The 23868-nt window shown below is 33.3% G+C and overlaps 1 protein-coding gene across 1 annotated transcript in view; it reads right to left on the reverse strand.

Moving 5' to 3' along the window:
• Positions 1 to 23656, reverse strand: part of frem1a (Fras1 related extracellular matrix 1a) — a 61091-nt gene extending 37435 nt beyond the window's left edge. Inside the window, exons 1-16 of the mRNA XM_016490672.1 lie at positions 23567 to 23656; positions 14619 to 15071; positions 13527 to 13621; positions 13092 to 13405; positions 11850 to 12046; positions 11449 to 11772; positions 10689 to 10797; positions 9420 to 9551; positions 8962 to 9306; positions 7610 to 7752; positions 5906 to 6102; positions 5696 to 5786; positions 5448 to 5615; positions 3847 to 4055; positions 1317 to 1410; positions 999 to 1251 (exon numbers count right to left, since the gene is read on the reverse strand). Of these exons, the coding sequence (XP_016346158.1) occupies positions 999 to 1251; positions 1317 to 1410; positions 3847 to 4055; positions 5448 to 5615; positions 5696 to 5786; positions 5906 to 6102; positions 7610 to 7752; positions 8962 to 9306; positions 9420 to 9551; positions 10689 to 10797; positions 11449 to 11772; positions 11850 to 12046; positions 13092 to 13405; positions 13527 to 13621; positions 14619 to 14849 (2902 nt within the window). The 5' untranslated portion in view covers positions 14850 to 15071; positions 23567 to 23656. The remainder of the gene's footprint in view (positions 1 to 998; positions 1252 to 1316; positions 1411 to 3846; positions 4056 to 5447; positions 5616 to 5695; positions 5787 to 5905; positions 6103 to 7609; positions 7753 to 8961; positions 9307 to 9419; positions 9552 to 10688; positions 10798 to 11448; positions 11773 to 11849; positions 12047 to 13091; positions 13406 to 13526; positions 13622 to 14618; positions 15072 to 23566) is intronic.
• Positions 23657 to 23868: the final 212 nt, after the last annotated feature.

Raw genomic sequence — 23868 nt, forward strand, 5'->3', positions numbered from 1 at the left:
TTCCGAAGATGAACAGAGGTCTTACGGGTTTGGAACGACATGAGGGTGAGTAATTAATGACAATTTTCATTTTTGGATGAACTAAACCTTTAAGTGGGTCAAAAAGCACTCCAAATTTCAACTAATTGCATTTAATAAAAATTTTAACCACAATTCATGTTAATTTAATTGCTGTTAACATGCAATTAAGTGTCCAAAAACATCAAATTCAATTTGCACTTAAAGGCACAATATGTAATTTTCGCCGCTAGAGGGCGTGTATTCAAAATAAACAAAGAGACAAAGGCGTAGTTTGATGACGCCGTGACTGAGTGTGGAATCATGGGAGTTGTGGTCTTCCACAGCTGATGCAATCCGACGGGACTCGGGCAGAAATCATGTTCATGAATGAGCTAATGATGTATTAACGTAGTAGAACGAAGCAGGGTGATGCTGAAAGCCGTCGAAGCGAAACGAGGCCGCTGAACGAGCGTGACTTTTATTATGCCACAGTCGACTGCTTCCGCTGCTTCCGGTCGTGCGTATGTGCGTATCATACTAGATACGTTTGAAAGTTCTGTTATAATGCTACTCTGTGCGGTCGTCACCGGTCTATTAAAACACTTAACATATTAAAGCGTCTTTGGTGTTTCCATGTTTTCTACAAAACAAAACCGGAAATCGAGGGGCTATGACGTCATTAGCAGGCGACACAATGACACTATGGACACGGTCCGTGTCACTAGTTAAAATTGCTTATTTCTCTGGATTTAAACATTCTTCGAAACATTTGGGATAATGTAAGTACACATGTCAGCAAAATATATAACACTGTTCTAGTGGTTTTTGGATATTTTAATAAAAAAATCTTACATATTGTGCCTTTAAGTATATTATTTTCAAGCATCAATACTTGTTTTGAAAGTATGCTAAAGTGTACTTTATTTTCAAAAGGGTAGGTCAAAATATGATTGGATATTAAATGAAACAGAAATCCAGTGCCATTATTCTCATATTACCTGTGTGTCTATAGGAAATTAAGCCAGCAGTTACATCCGCTTGAATGAAGCGGTCCACAATGATGCCGTTTCTTTGAACTACCCCGTGATATGGTTGTCGGGCGATCATATACATCAGGGTGCTGTCGTCACTGTCAGGATCAGTGGCACAGATGTACTCTATGGTGATCAGCACTTCCTGTCCCTCTGCACAGACTAAAACGGGCTTCAATCCTGGCACGAGGACTGGCACCTCATCGTTGACCAGCGTCACCTGTCAAACATGGGTTTGTTAGATGTCTTCATGTGTTTCTGTTGCGATAAAAATTACTTCATTACCTTGACACGTAGTACAAAGTCAGCAATATTTATCCCATCTGTGGCAATGAATTTAATATCATCATGTTCTGTCTCAGAGCTGTCGTGGCGATATCTGTTGAGACAAAAGAGTCAAAACTTAAGATAGCACAGAGGAAACGAACCAGCAAAGTGGAATTTAACTGAAAGGGATAGTTCACCCAAAAATGAAAATTCTGTCATGATTTGCTCACCCTCATGTCATTCCAAACCTGTATAAGTTGGTATGTTGGTAACCAAACAGTTGACTTTGAGCCAATGACAACATAGCCCTCCCTATAGCCTGCCTACCCCTAATTAATATATTATTATTAAACACTCGTTAAGCAATTGATTTCCACTTTTCCGATGTAAAATGTGATGAAAAAAGGAAGAAAAGCGAGTTTGGCAAAAGACGAACTCTGAACCCAGTCGATCGTATCATTGCTGCTACCCAGTGCATTACTCTCCGACCCACCCCACTGCAGACGCTAAATAACACCGTCCAACGAGATGAAATGAACATGACACAAGTGTGCTTATTCTCAACTTTTTCTTAAAATTTTACGAGTTTTTTCTCGAAATGTAACGACTTTTTTCTCGTTATTTAATGAGTTTATTCGCAACATTATATCTCGACTTTTTTTTCTCACAATTTAACAACTTTTTTCTCATTATTTAATGAGTTTATTCTCAACATTTTATCTCGACTTTTTTTCTTGTAATTTAACGACTTTCTTCTCGTTATTTAATGAGTTTATTCTCAACATTTTATCTCGACTTTTTTTCTTGTAATTTAACGACTTTCTTCTCGTTATTTAATGAGTTTATTCTCAACATTTTATCTCGACTTTTTTTCTTGTAATTTAACGACTTTCTTCTCGTTATTTAATGAGTTTATTCTCAACATTTTATCTCGACTTTTTTTCTCGCAATTTAACGACTTTCTTATCGTTATTTAATGAGCTTATTCTCAACATTTTATCTCGACTTTTTTCTCGCAATTTAACGACTTCTCGTTATTTAATGAGTTTATTCTCAACATTATATCTCGACTTTTTTTCTCGCAATTTAACGACTTTCTTCTCGTAATTTAATGAGTTTATTCTCAACATTTTATCTCGACTTTTTTTCTCGCAATTTAACGACTTTCTTCTCGTTATTTAATGAGTTTATTCTCAACATTTTATCTCGACTTTTTTTCTCGCAATTTAACGACTTTCTTCTCGTTATTTAATGAGTTTATTCTCAACATTTTATCTCGACTTTTTTTCTCGCAATTTAACGACTTTCTTCTCGTTATTTAATGAGTTTATTCTCAACATTTTATCTCGACTTTTTTTCTCGCAATTTAACGACTTTCTTCTCGTTATTTAATGAGTTTATTCTCAACATTTTATCTCGACTTTTTTTCTCGCAATTTAACGACTTTCTTCTCGTTATTTAATGAGTTTATTCTCAACATTTTATCTCGACTTTTTTTCTCGCAATTTAACGACTTTTTCGTGTAATTTAATGATTTTATTCTCAACATTTTATTTAAACTTTTTTTTCTCGAAATTTAACAAGTTTTTTCTCGAAACACAACGACTTTATTCTCGAAATTTAATGAGTTTATTCTCAACATTTTATCTCGACTTTTTTTCTCGCAATTTAACAACTTTTTTCTCGTTATTTAATGAGTTTATGCTCAACATTTTATCTCGACGTTTTTTCTTGCAATTTCACAACTTTTTTCTCGTTATTTAATGAGTTTATTCTCAAAATTTTATCTCGACTTTTTTTCTCGCAATTTAGCGACTTTATTCTCAAAATTTAATGAGTTTATTCTCAACATTTTATCTCGACTTTTTTTCTCGCAATTTAGCGACTTTATTCTCAAAATTTAATGAGTTTATTCTCAACATTTTATCTCGACTTTTTTTTTCGCAATTTAACGACTTTTTTCTCGTAATTTAATGAGTTTATTCTCACCATTTTATTTAGACTTTTTTTCTCGAAATTTAACAAGTTTTTTCTCGAAACATAACGACTCTATTCTTGAAATTTAACGAGTTTTTTCTCGAAACATAACGACTTTATTCTCGAAATTTAATGAGTTTAATCTCAACATTTTATCTCGACTTTTTTTCTCGCAATTTAACGACTTTCTTCTCGTTATTTAATGAGTTTATTCTCAACATTTTATCTCGACTTTTTTTCTCGAAATTTAACGACTTTAATCTCGAGATGGTTTTATTTTTTTATTTATTGCTCGGCCCTAATACTCTTCCATAAAGATTTTGTGCATGTCAAAAAAAAACTTTTTGAAAAAATGGCCTTTAAAGTTACGTTTTATGATTGAAATATACAGACGCAAATAGATAAAGTGAAATTCAATAAACTCTTAAAATTGCATTTTGGATGTTTTCTTTATAATAGTCTGAAACAAATCCTTATTAAAAGCCAAATGACAAAAATGTTTTTGCCTGATGTGTCTTGCTTTAAAGTGTTTACAGTGAACCCAAACAAACTATGAGGAACCACATCTGACCTAACTTTTAGGCTTTTCAGATCCCTGACTGTGAAAGTCTGGCCTGGGCTCATGGCTGTGCCGTCCAGGTAAATGCTGCCATGCTGGGGTCCGGTCTTCAGCTCCACGTGCAGAGAGTCCTGTAGAGAGTCCTGGTCTGACAGGCGCATGTGGTCTTCTCTCACCCAGCTCTCTCCACCCTCATCCACCGCCAGCGGCTCCACGTGCACCTGCAGATGACAAGAAACACATCCAGCACTCAACTAGCACTTGTGTTTGTATAGCACTGATATCTATGAATAATAAAGTGGTATAGTTTAGAAAATCGGTGAGTAGGTGATGGCAAAACGTGTATCATCAGCATCATGCTAATAGTAAAATCATCTACTGACTTGAGCAAGCTCAGAATTACAAATAAAAACTTAAATATACGAAAACTAACCTAATATATAAAATTATATTAAAATGGTGAAAACATAAGGTGTAATAAAAACTTAAACTCATTTTAGTTCAGCTAGTTGCAAAGGCAACATTTCCCATTTTCATTTATTTTAAGTTGAAATACTAAAATAACTAATTGCAATAAACAAAAAATTTAATGAATGAAAAATAAAGACAAATTAATGAAAAAATATAGACAAAATAAAAAAAACTAATATGAATAAGAAAAACACACACAAAAAAATTACCAAAACTTTAGCTAAAATTCAAGTGAAAAAAATAAAAATAAAATCTATTTCTAATAGTTTTTTAGTTAATAATCAATAATACTAAAATAACACCATCCCACAAAGATGGATATAAGAAAGCCTAATATTAAAACTGGCATTACTTCTGGAAACATCATGTAAATGAATTAGTTTTAAGAAATTAATATCATTTTCTCGTTACTGTATGCTATAAATTATTTTATTGGGTAAAAATTGCTATCTGTGAGTAAATAAAATTTTATTGAAACCTCTGCAATTGTGGAATATCATTTTCTTATTTACTCATAATTGTTTCAGTCATTATATATAATTGTTATATATTAGCATATAATTATTATAATATTTGAAGAGTTTATTTGCAAAAACAGATAACGTTTTTAAAAATGTGCAAAAGTCATGTTTTTTTTTACCCTGCATTCCAATTAATATCAATCAAACTGCAGTTGGGTTGTTTTGATTATATAATAATAACTAAAAAAATATAGCTAACTAACACAATAAAACACAATAAAAAAATGATCTGTTTTTGCAAATAAACTCTTCATTTATTTTTATATCAAAATATCAATATTAATATATTGACATTCATAGATTATATAAATACATAAGTTTGAATAAGCTTTTTCATTACAGCAGAAGTAAGAGAAATATCTTAAGATGGCTTTGAATATTGACAATAGGGGCCTTGCAGTCAAAAAGGTTGAGAACCGCTGCTCAATGATATTCTAGTCCTTAGAAATGGTTCCTGTCCCTCCTTCAATCAAAATCTACTTTTTGGGTCATTTTATTGCCCATCACGTGAATATCAGATTACAGTAGAAAGTACTATAGCACAAGTCTCCTCGATAAGCACTACTAGCATGCCCTATAATGATTTTCTGTTCTGGATTGGGTCGATGAGGGCTGCTGTACCTCTGGTGCCAGGTTATCCTCCGGCAGAACCGTTACATTGAAGCAGATCCCAGCGGTCGTGCTGCCTTGCTGATTGGTCACTGACAGGACAAACTGGATGTGCTGAGGGAACGGTCCAATGTCCAGGATGGGGGGCATGTAAGCAACCTTCATATAGTTGACCGCATGCTACAAAGAGAGGATCGTGCACAGCTTCAGATACTTCTGGAAAATAATATGTCTAACCCTAGTTCAGATAGAGTATTTACCTGAGTGAAAAGTCTCAGCATCGGAGCATTTGGGTCCTTGGTAAATTTTGGAATACTGTCAACCAGAAACAACCTTCCTGCATCAGGGCCTCTGGAAATGAAAACGTACAACTCATACATGTCACATTATAAGATGCAGGTAACAGTTTGAATTCAATAGCATCCTGTGGACTGCAAGGGCTTCTTAAGCAGAGTAGTTTAATTTTGTACCCATAGGTGGTGCTGTAGAAAGGTGGGGTGGTGACGGTGTACGTGAGCTCACTATCCGGTGACTCCAAATCCACAAAGTGCAGCTGCTGCTTGGTCAAGTAGATGACATCGGTCTCCTTGAGAACCAAGTGTCTGGTCACACCTGGTGCCTCCTGTGGAGGCTGATCGGGGACTGGCTGGATTTGAATCACAATGACCTGCAAAGATCACTTGCTTAGTGAAGAACCATATGTGTCCAGTTTTCTTGCCATGATTACAATATTATTTATTAAGTTATTACACTATTTAAAGGTTACAAAAATGTTCCTTAGAATGGTGTACTAACTTTATTTTCACCTAAAACATAACATTATTTAACCGATTATTGCTTAATATTCTAAGAACATTAAAGTGTTTCTTTGAATGTTGTACTAACTTTATTTTCACCTAAAATATAACATTATTTAACCGATTATTGCTTAATATTCTAAGAACATTAAAGTGTTTCTTTGAATGTTGTACTAACTTTATTTTCACCTAAAACATAACATTATTTAATAGTTTATTGCTTAATATTCTAAGAACATTAAAGTGTTTCTTTGAATGTTGTACTAACTTTATTTTCACCTAAAACATAACATTATTTAATAGTTTATTGCTTAATATTCTAAGAACATTAAAGTGTTTCTTTGAATGTTGTACTAACTTTATTTTCACCTAACATATAACATTGTTTAACCGATTATTGCTTAATATTCTAAGAATGTTAAAATGTATAGTCTTCTTGTTGTGATTATAACATTATTTAAAGGTTACAAACATGTTTCTGACCACATTCCACCAACTTTATTTTCACCTCAAATATAACATTGTTTGACTGTTTATTTTTATTATTTTAAGAATGTTAAAATGTCTGGTTTTCTTGTTATGATTATAACACTATTTAAAGGTTACAAACATGTTTCTTTGAATGTTGTACTAACTTTATTTTCACCTAAAACATAACATTATTTAACCGATTATTGCTTAATATTCTAAGAATATTAGTGTTTCTTTGAATGTTGTACTAACTTTATTTTCACCTAAAACATAACATTATTTAACCGATTATTGCTTAATATTCTAAGAATATTAGTGTTTCTTTGAATGTTGTACTAACTTTATTTTCACCTAAAACATAACATTATTTAACCGATTATTGCTTAATATTCTAAGAATATTAGTGTTTCTTTGAATGTTGTACTAACTTTATTTTCACCTAAAACATAACATTATTTAACCGATTATTGCTTAATATTCTAAGAACGTTAAAATGTCCGCTTTTTTGCCGTGATAATAATGTTTTTTAAAGATTACATAAATGTTTCTTACAATGTTCTACAAACTTTATTTTCACTTAAAATAGGTTATTTTTATGTTTATTTTTAATATCCTAAGAACGATAAAATGTCATGAGACATAAACATTTCTTAGAACGTTCTTCAAGTACAAGGATGTTCCGAGAATGCTGTTCTAAGAATGTTTTCTCTCAACGTTATGACAACGTATATCAAATATTAATAAGGTTATAAGAACATTCCATAAACAGGATGGAATGTCCTAGAATGTCCTAACATTTATATAACTTTTTAAAAAACATAAGTGAAAGTTGTAAGACCATTCCCTGTTAGCTGGGAAGAATGTTAGAGATATCGCATCAATCAATGGAGGATATCCAGAAATTACCTGAGGCTCTGATAGATTAGGAGGGTCATGAAAGTCAGAGAGCACCACCTCAAAACAGTCATCAAACACCTCAGCGCCTGAGTGTCGATAGTAGATGATGGAGTGGAAGAGGTCCTTCTGAAGAAAACGGGTCACTGGATATCCTGCACAAATATAAAACAGTATTTAAAGGACGCCTGAGGAAACTCAGTTCCCCCGAGAATGAATTACACTCTTAAAAATAAAGGTGCTTCATGATGCCACAGAAGAACTTTTTTTGTCTGAATGGTTCCATAAAGAACCTTAAACATCTGAAGAACCTTTCTGTTTCACAAAAGGTTCTCTGTGGCGAAATAAGGTTCTTCAGATTATAAAAAGGTAAGAAAGAGATGGTTCTTTAAAGAACCTTTGACTGAATGGTTCTTTGTGGAACCAAAAATGGTTCTTCTATGGCATCGCTGTGAAGAACCTTTTAACCCCTTAACTGTCACTGTCCCACCTGTGGGATGCTTGGCGTTCTTTTAACTTGTTGTCCTTTTTCTCTATCAAATATTTTAGTAATCATCATAAATTATATATCGTTTGAAAGCTTCGAAGCCCAAGATTCATGATTTGAAATCGGACATTGCTTTACCATGGAAATGGTACTTTAAAATCGTTAGGCGGTCTCCTCCCCCTTAGCGGGCGGTGTCAAGTGTCATATTACAAAATGCATTACAGTCTTTTACAATCAAAACTTTTTATAATCTTGACATAAAACATATCATAGGAAAGGTCTGAGTCTCAGGATTCCATATTTGGTAGAAGTAATATTGACAAAGAAATGTAGACATTTGTGACAGAAAAATGCATTAAAAAAATTCAATGGAGTTTGGATGGCACCTGGTGGTTCCCTGAAGGAGGGAACAGAGACGTCATGTCGGTGACCGACGTATTGGGATCCCAATTCGTCGGTCACCGACGTGACTCGGAGTGACTGACTGAAAGGGAACCCATTTTTTTCATATCAACTTCAAATTTGGAACATAACTTATTTAGACATAAGGCTTTACTTTTTTTAATTAATTTTATAGTAAAACCTTTTATGTAAAATATTCGTTTTATATAAAATATAATAAAAATGGTACAGTGCATTTTCTTTACAGTAAATTTAAACTTCTATAACTTTTTGATATTTAAATTTTTTGAAATAATTCCACTTCTTCAATAATTCTTTAAAAAGAGACCAACCTTTCCTCTGTATCCCAAAGTGTTCATGAATTATAACAATTTAAGTTTGGATAGTGCACTTTAATGCCTATTTTAAAAAATGGGGAGTGACAGTTATTTTTAAGAGTGTAAGAATTAAATTCATTCAATTAAGCTTTCCTCACCTGTGATGCCAGGACCAGGCATCTTCATGATTTCTCCTGCCTCTGGAGGTCTGGTGATGTTGAACATGATGTAGTCATCACTAGAGTCCAAATCACAGGCTTGCAACATGGATCCTCTCAGAAGAGCCGTCTGGCCTTCAGACAGCTCCAGCACCATATTGGTAATGAGGAAGGGTGGACTGTCGTCTTTGGGCAAGATGTTGATAGGAAACTTGTGTCTGGTTTGATGCAAGCCATCAGTAATGCGAAAGACTATATAATCTTTAGTCGTGTCGCTGTCATCGTGGTGGTAGCGAACCGCGCCATCCTTTATATCTTTCACAGTGAACATGAAACCTTTTCCACCTTACATACAGATACACATACAGTGGTAGTGAGATTGTTTAGTGCAAAATGCAAAGATATGACTGAATTTGATGTAACATTAATAACTCAGGAAAAATCATCTGTATGTGTACCTCTAACTGTTAGTCTCCCGTGCTGCAGGCCGTCCACAGTGATGATCTTCACAGCCTTCAGGTTGTCATTGTCGACAATTTGAAACTGATCCCATGTGATTGGACGAGACTGACCTTCCAACAGACTGAGACCTATTAATATGACAGAAATAAGGAGAGAATTGCCAATATAGTTTCATATTGAATGCAATTAGCTGAACTTTAGAATATTTTATGAATGAATGAATGAATGAATGAATGAAGCATTTATATAGCACTTTATTGTGTATTGCTGTACACCCAAACCGCTTTACAATACCAATATAGTTTCATATTGAATGCAATTAGCTGAACTTTAGAATATTTTATGAATGAATGAATGAATGAATGAAGCATTTATATAGCACTTTATTGTGTATTGCTGTACACCCAAACCGCTTTACAATCATGTGGGGGGCCTACTGTAGTAGGGCTTTAGTGCATCTTTATATGTAGTCTCATAATTCTATTGTCTTCGAAATATGGATAAAGTGTACTGCTAAATGTACTGACAAGCATCTATGGTAGTTTGTTAATCATCACATAAAAATAAGTGCATTTCTTTAAAGGGTGACAAAATAATGATTTAAAATGTACTTTAAAGCAAAACATTTCAATTGACATTAAAAGCAGTCGAGAAAGTATCTTTCTTTAAGTGCACATAAGTGGCCATTTATTTCCTTAAAGAATATGTATTTTTAAGAACTGAAGTACACTACAAGCAAACATTCTATATAGTGAAGCACACTACAGAGGCATGTTGTTCAGGGTAATTTGTGACCCTGGACCACAAAACCAGTCATAAGGGTCAATTTTTCGAAATTGAGATTTATACATCATCAGAAAATCTGGAATCTGAGGGTGCAAAAAAATCAAAATATAGAGAAAATCGCCTTTAAAGTTGTCCAAATTAAGTTCTTAGCAATGCACATTATTAATCAAAAATAAAGTTTTAATATATTTACAGTAGGAAATTTAAAAAATATCTTCATGGAACATGATCTTTATTTAATATCCTAATGATTTTTGGCATAAAAGAAAAATCTATAATTTTGACCCATACAATGCTACAAATATACCCCAGCGACTTAAGACTGCTTTTGTGCTCCAGGGTCGCATTTAATAGTGGCACAAAGTAATCAGAGATGACACAAGTGGAATTTTTTTCTTTTCCAAATCTTAAAAAATAAATATTACACCCAAAATAAAATGTTGTGTATATTGTATATGAAAATGATGCACAATACAGACCCATGTTCCACGATACTCTTGGCGCATTGGTATCAGCTGTCCTGATTGACACGTGTACAATCACAGGCTGGCTTTTCTCAAAGTAGAAATCATGCACTTCAAACTCCACCTAGCAGAAATAACCATTTAAGTGTACTTAAGATGAGTACACTTGCATTACTATGTTTCTTAACACTCTTAAGTAGACTTTTAAAAAGCGCTTTATAACAATGTAAAACTAAAAGTTTTAATAGTCTTTTTAGTCTTAATAATCTTTTGCTGTGTTTTAAAGAAGTGCAGTATGTGTTGACTAACATACTAAAGCACATGCAAAGTACTACAGTAAGTATAATTTTAACTGTAGTGTGTTATTCAATATTACATTTAAAGTTAAAATACTGTATTTAAATATACTGTAAATAAACTAAATTGCAACTTCTTCATTACAAATGTATAATTACAAATATATGTCATACAGGTCTTAATAGAAATGACATTCAAATATATTTTAGTTTACCATAAATGCTTGTCAGCACATTAACCATATTTCAAAGACAATAGAAGAAATTGCATATAAAGTCCTACTTAAATAGGTCAAAAAGCACTCTTAATTTCCAACTGCATTTAATACAAATTTCAACTATAATAACATTTTCATTTAATTGTAAATCGCATGCAGTTAAGTGTCTGAAAATATTACATACAGTTCACACTTAATTATATTCCTTTAAAGTAAATTATTTCTATGCTTTTTAATAGTATGCTGAAGTTGCTTCAGTACCTCATAGTTCCTGCGCTGTGTGTGGCTGGAGTTTGGAGGCTGGTAGCTGATCAGCATGTCGTTGAGATCCGTCCAGGTGAAGGAGGTGATGGGTTTGGTGTGGTCAGACAGGTGAGTGATGAAGCCCTCACTAGGAGCTTTAGTGATGTTGAACACCAGCCGCTGTTTGGGCGTCTCATCATCCTCTGCGTCCAGCGTTGCCGTGGAAAGCGGAGTCAGGATGAACTGGTCCACCTCTAAGATGAACATGGACATAAAAGCAGGCTTGGGCGGCTGATTGGGCATTGCGTCCTTAATGGTTACCAGGATCCAGGCCTGCTCTGACTGAGTGGAGACACACAGAACTGCTGTTAAAATAGTATTGTAAAAACGCAGTAATAAGAAGATGCTTTAATGAACACCTGGATGATGCTCCTGCTGCGGGTGTCTGTGAGGTCCAGTCTAATGGCGATGTAGTCTATATCTGGAGATGGAGGGTCAGTGTGGTGGTAACGGATGCCCATCATGAGGAAATCATTGCATGGTACTTTGGTGATCTTCAGCAGTTTAAGACCCTTTAGACACTCGTCACTCTTACAATGAGCTCTGGCTTTATTATCTGCAGGGAGACAGAGGAAATAATGCCCTGATATTAAATATGAAACTAGGTTGTGAAATAAATGAAAATGTTCTCCTTATATTAGGCTATAATGTTCATATTATAATAGTATACAGAGTATATATCAAGTATATAAATTATTTTCATCTATTCTGAAAACTTAAAATGTTAACATAACATAACATACAAAATAAATAAACAAACAAACTAAATATGATACTATCAGCTGTTCTGCAAAACTGTAACAAGTTGTCTCCAAAATTCTATTATCATCCCTCTAATCCAAAAACTGTCTGCAAAAATATATATTTAATTGCAGCATTAATATAATTTCTCATTTAATTATTTTTTTTTTTGTTAAGTTGGATAAGTTGGAATGAAATAAAATTGTAATATTAGATGACAAACTTAACAATGATTATAAAATAAATGTATACATTTCAAAATAAATAAAAGAATAAATTAAAAATTGATTTTAAATTGAAATAAAAAGAAATTAAAGTTAAATATAAATATTTCCAAAAAAAGAATAAAAATGACAAATGCACAATCAAATTATTTAAACAAACATTTAAATTTAAACTGAAAAGCTAGTTCAAAATATTAACAAAGAAATACTATTGTATGTATGTATATATATATATATATATATATATATGTATATATATATATGTATATATATACACGTGTGTGTGTGTATATATATATATATATATTAGTGGTCAAACGATTAATCGCGATTAATCGCATACAAAAAATGTTTGTTTGCATAAAATATGTGTGTTTTGTGTATATTTATTATGTATATATAAATACACACACGTATATATAGTATATAATTATAGTATATATGGTACATAACACTAAAATAACATTATTGCCACTAAAGTGAATTATGACCCTGGAATATTTTAGCATCCTTTAATTTTCATTTCACTATATTTGACTTCATTGAATAATTTCTAAAGTAGCTTTGTTTATATGTCGATAACCTGGATGTGTTTATACAGAAGGAAAACTGGTAAATTGTTTGTAACGATTTTACCCAGCTGTCTTCGTAGAGAAACAAAACTATCTGGTTCATCCCCTCTCGGCCCCTCTGGTTTCTCCGGTTCTCCAGTGACTAGCTGACCGTGAACAGGTAGATGCGTCTCTAAAGTTGTCACCCAAACTGTGCACTCAATATTATGTCTGTGTTCATAGTGGAAGGACACAACATTGCCATCCAGAACATTGGAGAGGCCATAAAACTCCGGCACCTCGAGATTCTGTGACCCGAACTTAATCACATTACAGTCCGGCTCCATGATTTCAACACGGAGAGAAAACAGCTCACTGTATGTCTCTGTTTCTGTAAATCTAAGCGACAAATCCACATGAAATGTACATATTTAGACAGCAAAACAAAAACAGATTTCAATTTTATCTGACTTCTAATTGAATGTACTAAACTGTAATAATATCAACATGCAAAACATACCTGTACAGACGAAGTTTAACAGTATCTTCTTTTAAAATCGGACATCCATTATGAGTGTATTTCACTTCATCAGCCAAAAAGTGACAGTCAAAAACCTGACAAATGTGAAATAGTTGTAGAAAGAACAGAAGGTTACTTAGTACCAAATTCCGACAACCTAATATAAATTAAAATATACTTAATGTAATTTCTATTGAAACTTGTATGCTGTGTATTTAAATATATTTGTAACTACACATTTGCAGTGATGAAGATGCAATTTAGTACATTTCAAATATATTAACTTTAAATGTAATACTGAATAACACACTACAGTTACAATTTTAATCAAGTACTTTACATCTACTTTAGTACGTTAGTCAACCCATCAAAATAAGTGTACTTCTTTAAAGCACAACAATATTATTAAAGCATGTACTTTAAAGTCTTTTTTTTTTAATTTGACACTATTAAAAAGTGCACTTTTTGAAAGCGTCTCTCTGTAAGTTCACTTAAGTGGCCTTTTCTTTCATTAATATTATACTATCTGCAAGTCTTTTTTTAAATATGTGACCCTGGACCACAAAACCAGTCTTAAGTGTCAGTTTTTCCAAATTGGACAATATTTGGTCGAGATGCAACTATTTGAAAATCTGGAATCTGAGGGTGCAAAAAAATCAAAATATTGAAAAAAATCGCTTTTAAAGTTGTCCAAATTAAGTTCTTAGCAATGCATGTTACTAATCAAAAATTAAGTTTTAATATATTTACGGTAGAAAATTTACAAAATATCTTCATGGAACATGATCTTTACTTAATATCCTAATGATTTTTGGCATAAAAGAAAAATCTATAATTTTGACCCATACAATGTATTGTTGGCTGTTGCTACAAATATACCCCAGCGACTTAAGACTGCTTTTGTGCTCCAGGGTCACATATACTTTTAAGATTTGAAGTACACTACAAGTGCACATTCAATACAATTAAGCACACTTCTTATTCACACGGATAGTTCTTCAAATGTCAAATGCTCTCAGATGGAAACTGTATGAGCATGTTCATCACTGAATGTCTAGTGGATAATTCAATGCATGCAGAAAAAGGGTTAACCTGAGGGGTCAGTGTGCCGACCCGCTGTGTAATGGGCTCATTCAGCACAACTTCCAGCTTGCAGGCGTCCTTGGCTCTGGGTATGTGAAATTGCAGATCCTCCTCCTGCAGGAAGACCGACTGGCCTCGCTTCACCTTAAGACCAAGATTGGTTTTTACCAGAGAGCCCTGAATGTGCTGGAAAAGACCCAGCAAGAGGAAAGACAAATATGTCCTGTCTTTTGCGGTCATTGTGTTGAGTTTGTGTGGATCAGGACCTCTGCAGTGAGGGAATGAACGAATCTACTGGAGGAACTGTTGTTTGGTCTCGCTCTGTCCAGTGAATGTTTTCAAACAAAGTCATCTCCACTTCTTCTTGATACTAATGTGAGACGATCAGAAGCATTGCTCATGGGTAACAGGTCAGAGGTCAGGATCTTGTTCTCTCTCTAATCATTATATGAGACGTGATATCTGGAAAGAAAACAAAAATATCATTACACTTTATTTTGTCGCCTAAACACAAAGGTCCTTTATGTCACTGCATAAAGGAAATAAAGCCTATTGATAAAATGAGCCTAGTGATATTAATAAGATAATAATAAGAAAATTATATACTTATTATATCAATTTAAAATATATTAATAACTTTTATTATCAAAACATCTTAAATTAAAAAACTAATTAAAATATCAAATATGAAAAAGTATTTAAAAAACACTGTAATAATAATAATAATAATAATAATAATAATAATAATAATAATAATAATAATAATAATAATAATAATAATAATAATAATAATAATTGACAGCACTAATATATATATATATATACGTATATACACAATTTAAATAATATACTAGTATATTTTACATTACATAAATGAGTAAATTATTATACATATATATATATATATATGTATAACATTTACTTCCAGTAATTTAAAATTGTAAATAAAAATGTAAAAATGTAAATACATGTTATTATTATTTGTTTGTTTTTTAATATTGAGGTGAAATATGATCCGGACATGATCGTTAGGTTTTTTTTTTTTTTTTTAATGATATTCACATATTAATAATGACATAAATGGATAAATGTGTAATACCAAGTTCTTAGACATTGTTCAAATAAGTACAAGCTAGAAAGAGAAGGAATAAATAGAGAGATTTTTTTTTTTTTTTTTTTTTTTAATGATATTCACATGTTAATAATGACATAAATGGATAAATGAGATGCAACTTTCCCATTAATCCATAATAAATAACCTGCAAACGAAGGAATTTGGGAATCAGATTCTCCTCAGCATGAGGCTAAAACATCTTCGTCAGCTCTGTCTGACACATTTGTTGAGTGATAGGGGAAAAAGTCCTTCCGAGTCCAGTCCCACTGAGGTGAGACGTCAACTTAAAAGATGACCTTTGACCCTAAACAATCTCTAGGAGCTGGAGTGACCAGTCTGGAGACTGAGGCTGTCTCATCAGTCAGCACTGAACACACTGCTAAAGAGGGTCAGTTCTTCCTCCTGCAGTTTAATGAGCCATTAAAACACAGACTCAAGGGCATGATACGTGCTTTCCACCTTACAGCTTCATTCAGGCACTATTACTCAAAATTATCAACTCAAATAAAAATAAAAAAACATTCTTCCAGACCATAAACATACTTTATGTTATTAATTACAAATTTGTAATTAGTCATATTTTTGGCTCAATTCATCTCGAAGCAACACAATGAAACGCGCAATGGATTTGTGCAGTACATTTCTGTGAATTTGAGCTCACTGGGTCACAGTGGGTCTTCTCCTAGCATCAAAACATCTGGAATGAGTCCGTCTTTGTTTACTCACTAACATATTTTCTTTTAAAGGCCTCTCCTCTTTTCTTCCTGCTGTCTTTCTCCATTGAAAAACCCAGTTTTCTAAGATTGTTCCACAGCCTCAGGCTGAACAAAGTCAAAGCCAGGCCACAGAGACTTCCGTAGCTTAAAAAGCAAGATGTAATCAATCTGTTTTGTTGGGATGGCGTGAAATTTCATAGAGGTACAAACAGGGTCGACTCAACATAAAGACAGTCAGAAACAAAGAGAAAACACAGGCAGCTCTAAAAAATGACTGAACACAAAGTACTAATTAAAATACAAATTCTTGTTGAACAGATAATGCTGCAAAGGTTTACAAAACCATTCTTACTTCATTTTGCCATCATAATGTCGGAGTCGTGGCCTAATTGTTAGAGAGTCAGACTCGTAACCCAAAGGTTGAGGGTTCGGGTCTCGTACCGGCAGGGATTGTAGGTGGGGGGAGTGAATGTACAGCGCTCTCTCCCACCTTCAATACCACGACTGAGGTGCCCTTGAGCAAGGCACCGAACCCCCAACTGCTCCCCGGGCGCCGCAGCATAAATGGCTGCCCACTGCTCCGGGTGTGTGTTCACGGTGTGTGTGTGTGTTCACTGCTGTGTGTGTGCACTTTGGATGGGATAAATGCAGAGCACTAATACTTGGCTTTATACTTCACTTTATAAACCCACAGTTAAGCTGTGAGAGAAGGGTTTTTCACTTCTAAAAAGCGTAAAGTTCAGGACAACCATGAGCACAATGAAGCGAAACAAGTAACTGCATGTGCTCTGTTTACCATTAGTCTGTCTCTGCTTCCTTAATGTATAAGAGGGTTGATTGCTCTGTGTGTAATTGTATTGAATGTGCACTTGTAGTGCACTTAAAATCTTAGAAATATCTAAGAACTATTAATGAAACTTAACACAATTAAGTACAATTTTACAAAGTGCCCTTCGCAATAATGTCAAATTAGAAGTTTTACTTTAAAGCGCATTTTAAATCAGTTTAAAAAAATTTAAAGCACATGTAAACTACTTGATTATGACTTTACCTGTAGTGTTATTTGATATTATATTTAAAGTTAATATATTTTAAATGCAGTAAATTGCAACTTCATCATTACAAATGTGTAATTACACTGTAAAAAGTGATAACCTGCAACTGTTACCTTAAAAAAGCTTATTTCTACCTGATTAACCAATAAATGTTAAAAGAAAATTAGGTATAAATTAATGTATTTAAGTTAATTTCGTATATTTTTGACTTGAAAAAAAAAATAGTTCAAACCATTTTCAGGCTGCCATGTTTTCATCTGTCAAATATATTTAAATTCATGACTACATGTTGCAATAGAAATTATATTAAAGTTAGCTTACCATAAATTCTTGTCAGTGCATTTCGTCAGTACACTTTAATCATATTTCAAAGACAATAAAAGTAATTCTGAAATTACACATAAAGATGTACTTAAGTCCTACTTAAGTGGGTAAAAAAAAGCACTTTAAAGTTCAGCTAATTATATTCAAAATGAATTCCAGTTTTTCATTTAATTTCAAATGAAATGTCAAGCACTTGCTATAGGATTAACAATGTGTTCATTACTTTTAATAAGCTAGTAATTACAGCAAATGCTGTAGTTTGGAAAGAACAAAAGATCAACAGGATTTGGCCTTTCATATTTAGGTTAACACTATTCCAGCACTCCAGAAATCTTCCAGAATATGATGTTTTTTCAACATTTTATCAAATTGCATTATAAAATGTGAAAATAAAGGTGTTAACCTGGTTACTTATCGCACTTCCATCATGTGATGTCAGGCAATGTTGATGAAACATATTAGTAAAACATATTTTCATCTAGTCCATGTGCGGCACCTTAAAACATATGATACCTGGAAACAGATGTGGTAAAACAACTCCTTATTGAGATCCCAAACCCTTGTTTAACTCTATTCAAATCCAGACACCTTTAGTTTGACATTACATCATGTTTTCATTGAGGGCACATGGTTTTACTGTCCTCATGCATGTTGCATGTGTTCAGTACCTCACAGAAAAGGCCTAAAACACAGCACAATCGCTCTTTAAATGCAATATCTGTGTAGTTTTGCTTCGCTAATGACAATCATCGTAAACATAGTCAAAGTAGAATCATCTGTTGTGTCTCTGAGCAACACACAGTAGCGTGATTTGATACAGTATTTTAAACGAATCAGCTGAGTGAATGATTCAATGACTCATTCATTTAATTCCTGAAAGAATCAGTATTTTGAACTAATAATTTGAACGAATGATTCAATGAGACAGTCACTTGTCCCAGTTCTGTTGGACTGTTATTAGAGAATGCTGCTCGGCCAATCAGATTCGAGAACCGGAATGTCTCCAGGAAGAAAAGCACATTTGTACATTTATTTTAGCTACTTCCCTGTCATAAGGATGTTCATCACCTCTACTGCCGTGATGTCACTGAAAGAGGATTGTGTGTTTGTAAGCTAAGCTTTCACACTTCAGGCCCAGGAAGTCTATAACAGGGAGGATTATGGGTTCGCTTCACAGGTTATTCTCCAAAAAAGGGCCAAATTCCTTGTTGTGCATTGTAGAGATTAGCACTGGGACATTTTCACATCACTGCAGCCCATCTCAACCACATGCCTCCCAAATCCAGTGAGTAAAAGCCAATGTGTTAAGCCTCTTCTTACATTTAAAAAAGGAAAATTATAATATTATTTAACAGTGAAAAAAATTAATAACAACAAGAATAAAATTATTTTATTATTATTCAAGAATAAAAAAACGATCATCCTGCTCAATATTTTTTAAACGATCCCTTGTGGAAAAGATATACACTTTATCTCTTGCTTTTTATAAAATAACACTTTAAAAAAATGTACTTAAGTGTGAATTTAATTTAATGTTTTCAAACACTTAATCGCATATCATTTACAATTAAATGAAATTAGAGCATTAAAGTTTAAATTTATATTCAATACAATTAGCTGAACTTTGTAGACCTACTTAAGTAGGACTTAACATCTTTATATGTAATTGCATTATTACCTTTATTATCTTTGAAATATGGTTAAAGTTCTGCTAAATGTACTGCCATGCATTTATGCTCAACTAAAATATATTTGAATGTCATTTCTGTTGAAGATTGTTTGTTATGCATTTAAATATATTTGAAATTACTCCTTTGTAATGATGAAGTTGCAGTTTAGTGCATTTTAAATATATTATATTGATATATTACAGTTAAAATTATAATCAAGTACTTTACATGTGCTTTAGTATGTTAGTCAACACATCAAAATAAGTGTACTTATTTAAAACACACCAAAAGATTATTAAAACAATGATAACAAAGTAAAACTTTTTATTTGACGTTATTTGAAAGTGCACTTTTAAAAAGTGTACTTAAGTGTGTTCAGAAACATAATCAAGAAAGTGTCTCTCTTTAAGTACACTTAAGTGACTTTTGATTTCATTAATATATTATCTGCAAGTATAGTTATTTAAAAACACACTTTTAAGATTTGAAGTAAACTGCAAGTACACATTCAATGCAAGAGGTTGCAACAGATTACTTACTTTTCCAACAGCAAAAAAAAGTCTTTCCTCTCTGATTAATGGCTTAAAATCCCTGGAGTGCCTTTAAGGCATTTCAAACGTTTTTGTGCATAAACCACATCAGACTTCCAGAGCATTCCCAACTCTGCTTGTGTGATCTCACAGTTTAGAAACTGTCAACATTGTTCTCAGGGCATGATTCTACATGCTGTACAGTCTGTGATTAGACACTTCACCCCTGTTTGGGATGTTCTCTGAAGGTTTGCAGCAAGTTCAACAGACAAGTGTTGAAGGGATACTTCAAGGGTTCAGGTAAACACAAAATCGTAATGAGGCTTGACTAGAAAAGGTTACAGCAAAAATGCATTGAAGAGACACTTGTTTTGAACTCTTATCTTGTAAGAACCTGAACAATCACACCAGCATCATCCCAGAAGAGCTGCTGGTTTCAGATGTGGAATATGAGACGCAAACATCTCACAAACACTGTCTAACCAAAACCACAAGCTGAATTTATTGTAATTATTATATATAATATGTTTTCATGGGAATATATGGGGAACACCAGTTATTCTGACACAGAAATGTCATTTTCTCACCCCCAAAAAATTATAAAAATTAATAGCCATTAATGTGAAACACTTAGCATTATTTAATAATACTTTCATGTAAAATACATACATTAAGCTCAAAATGGTTCATACTCAATATTGTTTTCATAAACAGATAAAGATTTCTTTGTCTCATAAAAACATACAAACAAGAAAGCCATTATTGACCACTCTCCTTCATATTTACTACTATGTAATTTAGCAAAAAACGTGAGTAAAAAAATGGCATTTAAAACCACAAAAGTCGCAGGTCATTAAACACAACAATCCTACCAATCACAAGCAATCAGACTCAGTTAAAGCCAGCTGATTGAAGCATGAGGATGTTATGAGAGCGTTTCACATAGGTCTATTTGTAGTAATTGGATATTATTGTAGTAACGTTGTTTGTTCATTATGGTTATGGGCTGGAGGGATGGGGAGATACGTTTCAAGTTTAGCCAAGATTCACGTCCTACTGTTTTGGTGTAGATATCGTGGTGATTAAGAGGCTCCAGTCAGGAAAGCCCAAGGCAGGCCGGGTGGGTGGCCCCGGACCCCTCTGCACTCTGTCTAAACTTCGCTCTGCTTCCGTTCAAACATGTGGGGGCAGTTTTCCTGTCATCAAAACGAGCCAAGACCAAGTGTGAAAAACAATACGAGCAATGACAAAATGTGCCGCTCAAAATGTTTAATTAAATTTAAATGGCCATGGAGGTAACTACTGCAACTGCAACAGCTGCAAAAAGTTATTAACCAATTTAATACAAAGTTAAATAAAGGATAAATTGCTTTACTTCCTCAACCATGCAGCCTAAATACAGTAAATAATAAATAAATAATTTTGTGAAAAAAATAAGTTCAATTGCACAAGATATTAATATATTATTATAAATAATGTAACACATAAATATATATACACACACACACACACACCATAGTAAAAAATAAAATAATATATTTAAAATACATTTCAAACAAAGTATAGTTCAAATCTATTCACATATTTACTGACATCGCTTGAGACTTACTGATATCAAAAATTATAATTAAACTTTATTTGGAGTACTACTTAGTATTAAGCCTAAAATGTGTTTTAATGTCACTATTGATGAGGATTATATGATCTTTGTATAATATCGGTCTTTAAATGCAAGATATTTAAAGTGTACCTGAAGTATACTCGCAATAGTTCCACTTTAGCACAATCAAATATACTTCAGTATATCTTTAGTTGGACTTCAGCACTACTTCTGAACAATTAAAGTGCATTAAGTACAAAATTAATTGTTCCAATTTAGCAGACTTTCAGATTACCAGTTTAGTATACCAAAAGTACAATTGTAGTGTATTTTTTGTTATTAAGTACATAAAAATCTAGTATACTTAGCATGATATATATATATATATTTATTTATTTATCCAAAGTGATTTACAAATATAATTAAATGTGAATAATATATGATGTATCAAATTATAAGGCATAACATTTTTTCTAGGTTTTTGCTATTTTAGAAAAAAAAACAAGTGGTGTAAAAATAAAAAATAAAAATTCGAAATTCTGTAAAAACAAACCTCTCAAGTAATTGTATCTTTTTTTAAGCATGTTTCAAATAAAGGTAGCGATTAAGCAAATCATTTTTTGAAATACAGGGTATGTAACTGTCCTTCTTACAAGGTGAGGTCATGCAAACTATCATTTCCTTCCACTGCACAGCTCAAATCTCTGGGTCACACGGGAAAAAAAGTGTGCGTTCCTCTCTGAAGAAGTGGCCTTTCTGTACAGCTGGGACTGACTGGAGACACCGGCTGGAGCCAGCAGAAATCGGCTGCCTTTCCTCACAGCACTGTGCACTGCTTCTCATCTCGCTAATGACAGGGTAACGAGCAGCCAACTATTTCCAAAGCAAAGATGAGCAGAGGGAAAGGGGGAGGCTGTTCGCTCTCTAAACAGCTTAGGCCCCTATTTGGCAGCACACCAACCGTTCTCAGTGCTTGCAAGACTCCCAGATGAAAAAAAAAAAAAAGACGAGTATGGAGTATTGTTATTCTAAGCTTAAAGAAAGCTCAATAAAAATGCTGATTTCATTTATAAGGTGGACAGAGATTTATTTAGAATGCTTTACACTTGACTTTCACCTGGATAAGTTAATGACTATATTCTGAGAGTGATTCCTCTTACAGTATGACCAATTGAGGATTCATTCAGTCAAAATCATTAGGAAATCATTCAAACTTTCTTACGGCCTATATGAAAAACAAATTAAAGATTTTGAAGTTTAGAAATAGTTTCACAGATTTCACAAAGAGAGCATTATTTGAGGTAGAAATTTCAAAATAATGTCTACACTCTTAAGTTATTGGCATTTTATGGTTTCATGAAGAACCTTCAACATCCATGGAATTTTCCCAAAAGGTTCTTTTAAGAATCACTCTTAAAATTCCAAAAGGGGAACTATTTTTGGTTCCCCAGTTCTAAAAAGACCCATTTTTTCTTAGTGTGAGGACCATTTTAATAATCTGAAGAACCATTTTCCGCTATAGAGAACTTATTTGAATCCAAAAGGTTCTATAGATTTTTACCTATTCTTCATGGAACCATCAATGCCAATAAAGAACAAAATGATTCTTTTATGAACTGTTGACTGAAAGGTTCTTTGTGGAACCCAAAACCTCCTTTTGAAACCTTTATTTTTAAGAGTGTAAGGTAAATTCTCCCATGTGCCATTTTTATTCAAAATTTCTTATTTGGTAGAAATTTATACAAAATAGATGTGACTAATAAACACATATACTGGTCATCTTCAGTCAGTTCATCTAAATGTTAACATTGTTTTTCTTGGCTAAACTTCTTTATAGTATTTCACCCTTCATCTTTCATGAATGAAAACAACAGATCTAGAAAGTGACATTGTTACACACTCACAAACAAACACACACACAAACATAGTTAATCAGACAAGTCCTTACCTGAAATCACAGCACTTGTCACTCCACAACTGTTTGTCTTCTCTCTTTCACTCCACCGCTTTCCACAGCAACTGTCTAATTGACACCCCTGCGGAGTGAGATGGGAGAAGTGGAGGAGGTGGGTGTTGTGTGGAAACTCAGAGGAGGGAGGTGGGATTGTCCCGCTCTGGAGGCTTCTGGGGAGGAGGAGGAGAGAGGCTGGGCATGGAGAGAGCAAAAAATGCAGAGGCAATCAGAAAAGAGAGGCAAACACAAACAGACAGAGATCAAAGAGAAGCAATCTACGCTCAGACACACAGCAC

Source organism: Sinocyclocheilus anshuiensis, unplaced genomic scaffold, assembly GCF_001515605.1.
Source record: "Sinocyclocheilus anshuiensis isolate Anshui unplaced genomic scaffold, SAMN03320099.WGS_v1.1 scaffold206, whole genome shotgun sequence".
In the NCBI taxonomy this organism is placed as follows: Eukaryota; Metazoa; Chordata; class Actinopteri; order Cypriniformes; family Cyprinidae; genus Sinocyclocheilus; species Sinocyclocheilus anshuiensis.